General features: G+C 38.6%; 1 protein-coding gene across 1 annotated transcript; it reads right to left on the bottom strand.

Moving 5' to 3' along the window:
* Positions 1-6,195: 6,195 nt before the first annotated feature.
* Positions 6,196-12,088, bottom strand: LOC135744053 (tripartite motif-containing protein 16-like). The gene is made up of 6 exons (XM_065262008.2): positions 11,009-12,088; positions 10,799-10,894; positions 10,356-10,589; positions 10,063-10,222; positions 9,911-9,949; positions 6,196-9,359 (listed from the first exon to the last, which is right to left on the bottom strand). The coding sequence occupies exons 1-6, from the start codon at positions 11,597-11,599 to the stop codon at positions 8,827-8,829; spliced, it is 1,653 nt and encodes a 550-aa protein (XP_065118080.1). The 5' UTR covers positions 11,600-12,088; the 3' UTR covers positions 6,196-8,826.
* Between the last annotated feature and the right edge of the window lie 2,166 nt (positions 12,089-14,254).

The following is a 14,254-nucleotide window of genomic DNA, read 5'->3' as shown; positions in this document are numbered from 1 at the left end:
AGCTAAACCCAAGAGCTTGCATGCATATGTGTCATCTCGGCTGGATTATTGTAATTCTCTTTATATTGGAATAAGTCAATCTAATATAAATCGACTTCAGATGGTCCAAAATGCAGCTGCCAGACTTTTGACTGGTACTCAGAAGTTTGATCATATCACCCCTGTACTGCACACCTTGCATTGGCTGCCGGTCTGTTATAGAATTGATTTTAAAATATTACTTTTTGTTTTTAAAGCTCTGACTGGTTCAGCTCCTATTTATCTCTGTGAACTCGTGAGCATAAATATATCTATTAGATCTCTAAGATCCTCCGAACAACGATTACTGATGGCCCCGAGTTTCCCTCAGACTAGTTTCATTAGAAGCTGAATTTAAATCTAAGCTAAAAACATATCTTTTTCTCAGGCATATAACTGTTCCTAGATTTTTTAGACCATTTATTTGTGTTTTTGATTAACTTTTTTAACTTTTTTTTGCATTGCGGTCTTTATTATATTTTATAATATTTATATATATATATATATTTGTGAATGTGTACATGTGTCTGTGTGTATATGCATATGTACATATCACATATTTTACCTCTGTTTCAGTATGACATTGTACAGCACAGTGGTCAACTAAACTTGATTTGATTTGATACATTCTGATGCCTGTGCGTATATAATCAATCAACAAACCATTTTCTCTACATTGTTTATTGTTCTTAATACTTAAGAATGTGATAAACCATGAATTGAATTATATTAAATACAACTATAAATCACATAAAATACTTAATGATATCTGAAATAAAACATGAACATGTTTTTAAAAACATCTAATAAAATGTACATTAATTTACATTAGGCTAATACAATTTTTACACAGTATACGGAACAATAATATATTTTACAAATGGTTTAAGGCATAACAGAAGTGTGATGTTCACTCTGAATTCACAGAATTAAAACTAATATTAGATTTACACGTTCCCCGTGAAAAATACAGTATCAACCTGTAATGGCTTCCTCTTGAGTTTAGCTATTTCTGGTGGGAAAATAACTACTCCATAGCTAAAATTAGGATGATTTATTTAAAAAAAAAGTTCAATTCCAAGTGAAAAGATACATCCAACTCCATATTGTGTATGTAGGTAAAGAAACTGGCTGAATCCAAAACCGCGTACTGCCTTACTATATAGTAGGGAAAAAGCAGTAGGCGAATTAATAGTATGTCCGAAATCTTAGTATACGTAAAAGGGCAGGCAAGAATTGCCGGGATTTTGGACTATTTCTTGCGAGATTCAGAGGCACGTGTACATAAGTATCGTCTGAAACCGCCTACTTACCTAAAATGTATGGGAAACAGTATGTGAACAGAGTTGTAGTGAACAGCGTACAACAAAGCATAAATGGTGGGTTAACATAAACAGGTGTCCAGTTCGATCAGATAAGACAACTGACCAACATCTTTTATGGCCGACCTCCGTGCCAAAGCAGAGAAGAAGAGGACGTTTCGATTGGCTCACACCATCTCTGTTTATTATCCTTTCAAATCACCCTTCGCCTTCTCATGAAGGCAGGATGATCGTAAACATTCCTTAAGGAAAAGCATTTTTTAAAAGTATTGGCTTACCAAAGAACAAATCTTTACAATCCTTCCACCAACAAAATGTACTAAAACTCTCACCTATTGACTTGACTCGTTTAAAGTGACACCATGTAATTTTTCAACCTTCATAATAAATTTTCAAGACCCTTGTGATAGTACATCGACTTTAAATAGGTTGAATGACATGTCTACCATAGCCTGACGGGGTCTGTATCACTTTTACTCGTATTTTAAAACTTAGGGTTTCTGGTAGTAACCAGAGCACAAAAAAAAACTACAAAATTCGACTGCTTTACGGCATACGTCACTTCCTCCACACAATTTGTTTTTAACGTGAATTTTGCTGGAGGCTACTTAAGGAGTGTAGAGAGCAGTTTCTATTATGTGACTCTGTGGCACAGTCTTTAGTGTCACGGACCTATGACACGGGCGACCCGGGTTCGATTCCCCTTTAAGGCAATTTTTTATATAAACTGTTGATTCATACATAAATGCGATGTTCTTTATAAATTACGGCGATTATATTGCATATAGTTCCCTGTATTCAGATGCTGTGTTCACGTATTTACCTTTCTTTTACTGTGTCTATGGTATTTACATCCAAGATGCTACAGCAGTCAAACTTGCTCACAGTGTAAAACCAAACCCTACTCATTCACCAATCAGATCCGAGCGTTTCTCTCTTCTCTCTTCCTCATTTGCTGCGTTCCGCTGTCACTCGCGTGACGTATTACAAAGCGGCAGACCTAAACGCATGGGTTTACTTGGATTTGGAGCGATTTTCACACAAAAAAGAGGAATAACGAGCGCCATTGCGGAAAATCCTGGTGGCGAGGGGGAGAGAGAGAGGATGCAACAATATTTGTTTGGAAAAAGGCAGGTAAACTGAGCATTACATTCGCAAGTCATAAGCATACTGCAACAATTTACGATTAACTATGTATAATAGTCAACTTTGTAATTGTTAATATTGTGAAATAAGAGAGTCTTGATGACGTATACAGCTTAGAAATACGACATCCGGAGGCTGCAACCTTCAGATTGCGAAGTGGCTTCTGCCACGACGAGTTCCTCAGAGAAAGTTGTAACATGACTGCGTTTCTCCCTGTTGTCTCAAAATGCTGATCGTTTAGCATTTTAAATGTTTAGTTTTTAGTTTAGTTTTAAGGTTGGCCAGTTCCTTTCCTTTGCGACAGTGCTGCGGCGCTTGGGGGCTCTAGGGGCGCTAGAAGTGAAAAATATGTGTCTAGCACCCCCTAGTGGCCAAAAAGTTTCATGGTGTCCCTTTAAAGACACTAGCATTCTGAATTAAATCTCTTTGTTATGAAACTGTTCAAATTATCACAGTTATTAACAAATGAATGAATGAATATATAAATGCATGTTTGATGCATGTTACACTCAGGACAATGCCAATGATATTTCAGAAAGGGTTTGGTAAGTGGAAAATGCAAAATTGAAATTCTAAAGACAAAGTTAAACTCTGTACTTTATGCAATGCAAATTAGCTCCTTACAGTAAAGAGAGGTGGACCACCTTCTGTGGACTTCTTCTGATTTCAACAGCCAATCACGGTTCTGCATCAGGAAAGCACCGAAATGCAAACTCCTCCTTATCTAAAGTTATAAAAGTAAGTTTTTTTCCTGACATTCCTTGCTCTGAGTCCTCCTGAAAAGAGAGACATTAACAGAGTAGAAACCAACACCTCACAGCTCTGAGTCTCAGGCCCTGTGCTAAGAGACTGAAACAGAGCACCCAACTTATTTTCTCCCGCTGAGAGAGACAATAACAAATCATCAAAAAACCAACCAAGTTTTTGAATCTCTCTTTGAGATTTTACAGCTCCTCGTTCTGAGTTTGACAACAGAGACTGAACCAGATCCAGATCGACCACAAGTTCTGAGTCTCAGGCCCGTGCTCCCAGAGACTGAGCGGATCACACCACGTTTCAAACCTCACGTCCAGAAAGGCAATAACTTACGTCTGCAACAAGGTGAAGCACAGAAGAGCAAACTTTACTTCAAGAGGCCTTTCATCTGCGTGTTTTCAGATTTGTTAAGGACCTTCTGCACCGACTACAGGATCGCGTCTGCGTGTTCCAGATCGCTAGAATCCTTTCGGTGCTTCCAAGAGATCAGAATTTTTCACAGCACTTTGTGTTCAAGGCTGTTGAACTGAACCTGACTCTTTCCCCATTGCAGCACAGAAAGCCTGACACATGGCCGACGGGCCGCCAACGGACAGCTCATTGGACCGCACAGAACGTAAATATAACACAACCAAATCTTTCCTGAAACCATGGCATTGGTGTATTCTATCAGTAACTGTTACCATATATGATTTTCAATTTTGCATAACTGATTTCTTTAATGTTTATCAGATAATTCTTTAATTAAAATAAGGTTGTCATCTTACCAGACACAGAAAACATTCTGCCATAAATTCAACTCAGTCACTTCAATTTTCTATTTTTTTAGTTTTTATCTTTTTCTATTCTTCAGTATTCTAGTATCATTTAGTAGTGTTTTTATTCATTCTTGTTTATCTTTTGTTCATAAATTCTATTTTATTTCCACTGTCTTTCTTGTGTTGATAATACAGTTAAAGGGTTCTACAAGCTGGTCAGAATCTCACAAAATCCTTCAGATAAATTAGATGACTAACTTCCTCTAATTTACATATTTTCTTATTTGTTAAATGATAGATCATTATTATTATTAAAGCGAAATTCTTTAGCTGGTGCCCCAAAGTTGAGGAGGGAGGGGTCATCTGACACACACACACACACTTAAGCTGAAACCTCTAGTGTCCTGTGTATGGCATACTAACCAATGGTTGCCCATGTGAAAATCACTCAATTAATTTGTGCCCGTGTCAAAATCACCACAGAGTAGTATGTCCGAATCCTCAGTATTTATTAAATCAGTAGGCGAAAAATCCCCGGATACCCTACTGAGTCCGCCCAGATTTGGAAGCAAGCATCAGATGGAGACTTCTATCCCAGCTTTCCCATGATGCCACGGGAAAGCAAAGCAAAAGACATATCGACCGGAGACCAGCCAATCGGGTGATTTGCAGATTTGGATACACACACAGCCTGTTCCAGCACCCTGACTTCACGCACACACCCAGAATATACCACAAAGTGCTCAGCTTATTCATGAAAATAAAGCTGCAGAATTGTCACAGCTGTGTTGAGATGGCAGTAAATATGTGATGGTTTGTTACAAAAATACATTTGAATAAAGTTTTGTTTTATATGGTATTCACTTCTATACGTTTTCATTTTTTGTGATGGTTTCATTCATTCATTTTCTTATTCATGTTTCCTGTTGTTTTAAGTAAATAAAAAAACATCATTGCTTCACTAAAATGAATATAATCACATGGCCTGCATTATCTAGTTTGTATACAAGCGCAGCTGTTATCTGACAATACATATTAAATTACAGTTTTAGCCTACTTATTTTTGTCCACTAAAAAATTATGTGTAATATAATATCTGTAACACTGACAGAGACCGTAGTAGAGTTGTCAAGTTACTGATGCAATCAGGTGTTAGTGCACCTGTCCGTCATACAAACGCATACGTTTTCATGCCTGTTATTAGTTTTGTTCGACATCAAAGTACCATAAGAGCAATTCCAGAAATCATATGCAGAAGTCTGATTTTGAGTCACTCTTGAGTTATTGTGATGTCGTCCTCCTGTCGGTTCTTGTGGTTCAGCATGAACTCTAACAAGTCTACTACGTTATAGGTCACATGATAACGTCAACATGGAGGATGTGTCCATACTAAAGCAAACGTACTTACTGTCTTAGCACTCGTTATGTAGGTACTCAGTGAATTTCATTACCTACTCAGTAAGTATGCGATTTCCGATTCAGCCTCTGTCTCCCTTCCCCCCTGCTGAAAAAACCAGCATACCAGCAAGACCAGCATATGTTGTGTTTTGGTGCTGGTTTGCTAGTGAACACCAGCTAAACCAGCAACAAACCAGCATCAGCACCAGCATTAGCACCAGCTAAACCAGCAACAAACCAGCATTAGCACCAGCTAAACCAGCATTAGCACCAGCATCCCATGCTGGTCATACCAGCATATGTTGTGTTTTGGTGCTGGTATGCTGTGACCACCAGCTAAACCAGCATAGACCAGCATAATTCCCATGGTCCATGCTGGTTTGATGCTGGTTTTTTTTAGCAGGGCCACCTGCCCTTGCCACATCACTTCCTGTCTAATATGGCTACCTACAGGAAGTGCCATGGCAGGTGTTACTTTTCCCAATCACCACAGGGGAGCACAAAACACCATAAAACAAGTGAATATGAACATTGAGATAGAAAACATTATATTTACAATATTAAATTCATATTTAACTTTATGGCTCCAACACAACCATTTCTATGTGTAGTTTCTTGAGCACATCACCTCTGAACAATTAGCATGATCCAGCAGTTAAGAGCTAACATTATGCTAACTGTATAGACTCATATACAGAAATATTTTCAAACCTATCTATAATTGTTTAGACACTTCAAAAAACCTTAATCATAGAAATTTTACTTTGAAAGGAGAAAAACAGTTTTGGGAGCTAAAATGTGCTTACCTCTCATGCCATGTGTCTCTCTTTTTTTGAGGATAAGTAAAATTGATGGCTTATCAAAATTATGTGGTCACATGACCAATTTCTTCTATGGTTTTCCAGAAAAAAGGGGGGAACAACTTCCCCCATGGCACAAATCACCCCACTCTCCCCTATTTATCTTCAGTTCAAGAATTTCCTTCAATCAAAGCCATGATCATTATATTGATAGCACTGTAAGGATGATGTCAAATCCTAACTAAAGGTAGCTGTAAACAGTGTTCAAATGGCTGAATCCAGAGGGAACCGTTTTCTAAAACATTTAAGTCCTGTTGAATCAACATCTGAAATCTTTCTCAAAGAGTTCACATCTACCTTTAAACAAACCACCCCACTGTGTGGAGACAGAGTCACAACTCACCAAGATTACACAAATCTGTTTCTCTTTTCCCCTCTCATCATTGTCTCAGCTCAGAGCATCTTAAATCTCAGCTTGTTAACTGTGTTAGAAGTGTTACGTTTCACATTCACAACGGTTTAAGTTCTTATGTTTGATATCATTTGAAATGTTTTAGTGCAAGTGGTGCAATGGTCTCACTTATACAACAACAAAATTCAATGATAAAGTGTAACAATAAATTAAGCAAACTTCACTCAATGTTGAGAGACATAGACATGTGAACCAATCACCCATGACGTACAGAGTTCACAAGACCCAATCACCCCAAATTCCTATCATTATTAAAATGCTTTGTTTCCTCTGGATATTTAAGGAAAGTTTGCAAAGGGTTCAGGGGGGTTTTCTATATTTAGAAATGAACCTCATGACGTTGTGTCTTGGGCACAGCATCATGTATTTTTATTTACATGAGGAATCTGTAGCCAGATCTCCTACACTGTTACAGAGTATCGTCTTTTTGACAGGTATGCAATGCCTTCATATGATTATATCTGTTTATTGATTTATGCTTCGTATTCGATTTGAATTGTTAATTGGCGTTTGAATTATGATCTCCTTACCTGGCTATAATATATTTTGATGTTTGACTTCATTCGGACTTACCTTTAATTATTGACTAAGTAAATTTGTTGTATCCTTTGTTACCGCAAATCTACGACAAGGATTAAGTAGGCGTATCATCTGTCTTTTCATTTTATTTATTTGGTCTGATGAACCACTTACCCTTCAATCGATAGGATTAAGCATTGGCACATCGACTGTCCTCAATTATTTGGTCTGATGAAACAGTTAACTCTACCTACCAGTGATAAATCTTGACGTATCGACTGCCATTAATTATAAGGATCTGATGAACCTCTTAACTCTTAACTAGTTGCATGGTCGAGTTTGTGATCGAGAACCTGCAGCGGCTGATGTAAGGATTCTAAGGACATCCAATTGAGTCAATATAATAATGAATCAAAATAAGATAATCAAACATTTATCCAAATTACACAATTATCTATTTGATTCATATTACAAATAACAATATTTTATCTTTAGTAGGCAGATAAAATTACCTAAATTGCGTAACGTTAAAACGTCATCAGCGAACACCGGAAGAGACCGAACGCGCAAGGACCCTTCGCCATGCCGATTGGTTTTCCGACATTTGGGCCAACAGGTGGTTTTCCTTTACAGCAGCTCTAATGTTTAAATTATGAAGACACAAAAAGACATACAAAAGTTAAATATATTGTGGCCAGACTTTTTTAAATAAATACCATGTGAATTGTGTATAAAATGGAATGGATGGTAAATGGACTGCATTTATATAGCGCCTTTAACAGACTTGGCCATCCAAAGCGCTTTACAATTAGCCTCACATTCACCCATTCACTCACACATTCATACACCGACGGCGGTGTCAGCCTTGCTCGTCGGGAGCGGCTGGGGTTAGGTGTCTTGCTCAAGGACACCTCGACACTTGGTCCGATGGAGCCGGGGATTGAACCACCAACCTTCCGGTTTGTAGACAACCTACATGAACCACTAGGCCACTGCCGCTGGACATGTTTTGCTTAACAGCTTATTGATATCACTGCATTTTTACACAAATCCTCTAATGCCTCAAAAAAGTTGTTTTTAATATACTGACATGGCAACACTGTTGTACAATCAGATGTCATTAAGAAAATAAACACATCCACTATGTGACAGCATCATACAGACACATCTACATTTGTGTTTATCAAGCGGTTACATTCACCTGAATCTGCTGATAAATCAAGAGTCCAAAAATAAACACAAGACTGAATGAGAGACTCAGTTTAACCATCAATACAAAAATTAACTGAATAAAGCAACAAAATACAACAAAGTGCTGTAAGAAAAACATTCATACTGTACTAGAGCTAATATACAGTACTTGCTGTTGTATTTAGTATTTTTAGTATTTAAAATATCAGTCCCTGTGAATTTAAAATAAACATTTGCAGAATAAATGTACACAGTGGGGTCACTGAATGTAACACAATCCTGCATGGAAAAACATATACACAGTGAGATGCTGTTTGTGCTGTTATAGTCATTGATGACTTTATAGTCCTGTATACTTTACAATCATTACTAGATGATGCAGTGTGAAGATTTCTATTTACTATGGGATTCAATGTATATAACAATATAATTGTAGGCTCTCTGTATCATCTTATTGTTATATCACACAGTTTCACTGATCCATAAACTCTAAACCCAGGATAGAGAGGTTTAGTGAATGTGGTGTTGACTCTGTGGATGAGGGTCATTGTGTCAGAGACGCTGTAGAAGGACAGAGATCCTGCACTGTGATCCACATAAACTCCTATTCTAGAAGATCTGAGCACTACAGGGAGTTTAGTCTCAGTGTTATTGTGAAAGAATGAACAACTGGAGTCACAGCAGCGCAAACTCCAGGACTGATCATTAAATCCAAAGAAACACTCATAACCCCCTCCCTTCCTGCTGATGCTCTTATATGACACTGATATATAAACCACATCATCACTCCACTCAACCTCCCAGTAACAGCGTCCACTCAAACTCTCACTACACAACACCTGAGGATAACAACCATCAAATCTGTCTGGATGATGAGGATACGGCTGCTCTGTGTAAGTGTAAGTAATCACTCTGTTCCCCTCAGACAGACGGAGACGTTTATTTACTGTGTTTGGATCTGCAGTGAAGTGATGATAATCTGATGAAGACAAATCAAAAACATTTAAATGTAAAATTGTACTTCAATTGTAATTGTAATTGTATTTCAATAATTAAAATAAAACTTCAAGGCTTTTTTTTTTTGAAGACTTTCAATGTGTAAAGAAGTGAACAGAGATCATTTACAGTATAGACAGAATCTAATCTGATTGTTTTACTGTTATATTCATCATAATCCTGTGTGTGTAAAAGGTTTGTGAATGTGTGAACATTGTCAACGTCCCTCTGATCTAGATGTACAGTTTAAAATATATTTTTTTATCATTTAGGTGTACAGATTTTTTGTTTATATAACAACGTAATAGCATATGAAATTTTAATGCCATATCAGAAACATAAGACTTATGAACTGCTATTTGATATCACAGTTATGTTTTATTGTGGGCGAGCACAGTTATTTATTTTCTGTTTATTCTGCACATTCAGTTTGATTCACGAGTATCATTATAGAGGAGTTTAAAAAGACTGAAATGCAGATTATCACTGTTCATGTCTTTATCAGCATCAGTGTGTTTGTTTGTTGAGACTCACATTTTAGGAACTGCTCCCTGGTCTCAGGTTCAGGAATAACTATGTTGAAAAAACATTCTGAATCAGTGAGTGATATTCTCTCTATTTCTACTAAATATAACATTATTTTTACATGATGTGTGCTTTATGTCTGAGAGAAATAAGTGATTTACCTTTATCAAATATCTTTTCTATCTCTTCTCTACAGAAATCCTCCAGTTTCTCTCTCAGATGAGACACAGATTTTCCTACATCATCAAAAGAGATGAGAGAGCTGACAGTGATGCTGAGTGAGTCTGAAGATCCAGGAGGAACAGAGAGAGACTGAAAACTCTACACAAACACAAAGACAAACAACAAAAACATAAACTGATGACACTGAAACATTTCATAGAAAATATAATCTCAGTAAAACATGCTCTTCACTTCCTAAAGATCACTGTTGTGTTTTTCAGATCTCTGTTACCTGGAGGAAATGGATGTGATCATCTGTGTGTGAAAGCTGCTCCAGCTCAGCGTCTCTCCTCCTCAGATCATCAATCTCCTGCTCCAGTCGCTTCAAGAGTCCTTCAGCTTCACTCACTGCAGTCTTTTCCTGATCTCTGATCAGCTGTATCACCTCAGATCGTCTTCTCTCAATGGTTTGGATCAGTTGAGTAAAGATCCTCTCAGTGTCGTCCACTGCTGTCTGTGCAGAGCGCTGTTAGGACACACAGAGAGAGGAGCATTAGAATCAGCAGCATTCACTCAGCTCTTACTGGTACATCACACAGTCTGTTACCCACAGTGGACTTCAGTGAAAGTCATCCAGCACTGAACTCCTCACTGACTGATTGGATGAGAGTCCTAACTGAGTCTGAAACAGATCTGAAACAGCAGACAGCAGTTGTTCTTCTGATCAAAACTCACCTTATGAGTCTCCACAGCATCTCTCAGCTCCTGAAGCTTCTTCTGGCTCTCCTGGATTCTCTGCTGGTATTTTCTCTGCGTCTCCTTCAGTTCTTTCTGTTGGATTTGGAAATAATAATTAAACAGATAAAATGTACATTAGAGGGAATTTTTACCAGTTTAACTCTGATCTGATCACATTAAACATCACTGAGTGTTTTCATCTCTTACCTGTTTCTCAGTCCTCTCTGCTGCAGCTGATACAGTCTTATGTTCATTGTGTTCATCCACCATACACAGATAACATATACAGATCTGATCAGTTTTACAGTAAATCTCAAGGGCTTTATCATGTTGAGGGCAGATCATCTGCTGAAGTCGTCCAGTGGCGTCTATCAGGTTGTGTCTTTTCCCTTTGAATAAATTCTCATGTTGTTCAAGATGATTTTGACAGTAAGAGTTCAGACACACCAGACAGGACTTGACAGCTTTGTGTTTTCTCTCAGTACAGACGTCACACTCCACATCTTCAGCTTCAGCATAACAGTGATCAGGACGAGCAGCTTGTAGTTTTGTCTTCTTCAGTTTCTCCACCACTTCAGTCAGCATGGTGTTTTTATTTAAAACAGGTCTTGTAGTGAAGGTCTGTCTGCACTGAGGGCAGCTGTAGTCTCTCTTCTGATCATCTTGATCCCAGTAGTCTGTAATACAGCTCATACAGTAACTGTGTCCACAGGGAATGGTCACTGGATCCTTCAGTAGATCCAGACAGATTGAACAGATGAACTGATCCTGATCCACTGAAATACTGGCTTCTGCCATTTCACTGTATGTACTCACAGAAAGAAGACGAAACAAACAACAGCCCAACAGTTTCAGTTTCCCTGAACTCAGTAATTTCCTGGTTCCTGTGTGTCAGTCATAATAAACAAGTCCACTAGATGTCAGTCTCACACAGAAAGTCACAGTCTGATTAGTGTGAAAATGCTTGGCCTTGATTTATGAATTAATACATTTTTGGGGTTGTAATAATTCTTTAAGTGAATTAAAGATGAAATAGCTCTGATTTGTGTCATAATTGATTGAGCATTCAAGCCTGTACGAGTGTTCGTCCTCTAGTAGTGAGATATTTACACATACAATTGACAATTGAAATAGAAAAAAGTAAATAAAAGTTTAAACTACAGATAATGCAAAATTTAAAATGAATTCATTATGAAAATATCAGCTACTGTGCATGATATCATGTTTACTCAAATATTTAAAAAATGTTTCTAAGTTCTTATTGTAGCCACAATAGGCTTTATGCCCAGCTGCACTACTTCCTGAACTTCAGCCAGCTCCTTGTTTCCTGTCTTCCATTATTGGACAAACTGATTAATCCAGGTGTGCCTGACCTCAGTAGTCACAACAACAATAATCAGACACACCTGGATTAATCAGTTTGTCCAATAATGGCAGACAGGAAACAAGGAGCTGGCTGAAGTTCAGGAAGTAGTGCAGCTGGGCATAAAGCCTATTCAAAACTTAATCATTTAAAAAGAAAAACTTACAATCAATAGTTCTTTTTATTCATCAGGCTATTTTAAAATATGCAATTCAATAAATAAGCTTATGCTCGCTTTAATGTTTAAAAGACATGGCCTGGTTTTACAGACAGAGATTGAACTTTAGTTAAATGATGACATTAATGCTTTTAGTTTAAATGTGTTTCAGAAAAAAACAGGAGCATACTGGTGTGCAGTACGACACAAAACAATAGCACTGAAATATTTTAAGATCAGTCAGTGTAAATTGTTTTCAGTTAAGACAGCACAAACATGTATTTTAGTCTGGAGTTTGCTAAAGTCTTGTCCGTGAAATCGTGCCAAAGTGTCATAGGTGGGATGTTTGTAGTTTGTCAAAAGAGGTCAACACAGCAACATAAATTATAGAAGAGCCTTCATCACCATACCTTCATTGTATACCACAGTATTTATCTTCAGTTCCAAAGTTTCCTTCAATCAAAGCCATGATCATTATATTGATAGCACTGTAAGGATGATGTCAAATCCTAACTAAAGGTAGCTGTAAACAGTGTCCAAATGGCTGAATCCAGAGGGAACCGTTTTCTAAAACATTAAAGTCCTGTTGAATCAACATCTGAAATCTTTCTCAAAGAGTTCACATCTACCTCCAATACAACAACCTCACTGTATGGAGACAGAAGAGTCACAACTCACCAAGATTACTCAAATTTGTTTCTTGTTTCCCCCTCTTCTCATTGTCTCAGCTCAGAGCACCTTAAATCTCACTTATAAACTATGTATGATACGTTTCACATGCATAAGGGTTTAAGTTCTTATGTTTGATATCATTTGAAACGTTTCAGTGCAAGTGGTGCAATGGTCTCAGTCCTATAACAACAGAGTTCAATGATAAAGTGTATTAGTAAGTTAAGCAAAGTTCACTCAATGTTGAGAGACACCTCCCACCATAGATGTGTGAACCAATCACCCATGACGTACAGCCCCTGAGTTCCCTTTCAGTCGGTCACTACGACGTCACGTCGTGACCGACGAATTGGGAACTCGCTTAGAGAGACCAATCTGCTTCGTACTCTACTAAAACGCCAATGAACTTGGCATTGAGATATTTGCATAATGCTGGCGCCGCCCCGCCAGGTGCGTATATAAGCCACAGGTGCAAATATGGAAATTAGCTTTTTTCGCTTCGAAAGCCGGCATTATCTGCTACTCAGAGGCTACTCTCTGCTCTTCTGGGAACGGTTGCTGAAGTTGATTGACAAGCAGTACTGACACAGCGGACGCTCGCAGTATTCCACTGCTCTGCATATTTTTTGTTTTGAGTTTAGTGTGTGCGTTGCCTCTCCCTGTGCGCATCATCAGCTGAGCATCTAAAGAGTGATTTCCCTAAAGAGTGATACGTGAGAGCTCTGTGTCTTTTTAAAGACAGCCACTCTCTCGTATATTCGGAGATCAGCGTCCTTTTCAGGATAGCTTTTACTCTGTGCGATCTTGGATGCGAGAAGTACAGGGATTCCAGTGACGGTCACGAGCGCTGTCTTCGTGCTTGGGCATCGAGCACTCCGAGGCTGCGTTCGTGGAGAGCTTTTGTTCTCTCTGTGAGAGCATAACCCTCTTGGATTGCGGAGACGACTGTCGTTTCTACGGGAACGCTGTCCGTGCCTTTGCAGTGCTGACGCCGCCATGGTGCGGCTGTCAAGCGCTCGCAGGACGCTCTTCGCATCACTACGCTGAGTAGGACGGAGGATGCGTCCTTCACCTACCGGCCTTCTCATCCTCAGCCGGTTGAGGCTCCGGTGGAGACTGCAGAGTCGTGTTCTGCGATTTCTGCCGAATCCATTGGACCTCCTTCTGGTCCCGTCACTTCTGCAGTATCAGAGGGGTGCCCATTTTTTTCCCTCCGAGGCGGAGTCGTCCCGGAGATGGCGGCCGTGCCCGCTCGAGCGGCGGA

The sequence above is a fragment of the Paramisgurnus dabryanus genome, chromosome 6, assembly GCF_030506205.2.
Source record: "Paramisgurnus dabryanus chromosome 6, PD_genome_1.1, whole genome shotgun sequence".
Taxonomy (NCBI): domain Eukaryota; kingdom Metazoa; phylum Chordata; class Actinopteri; order Cypriniformes; family Cobitidae; genus Paramisgurnus; species Paramisgurnus dabryanus.
The sequence above is the reverse complement of the archived record's forward strand: the minus strand, read 5'-3'. Positions and strand labels throughout refer to the sequence as shown.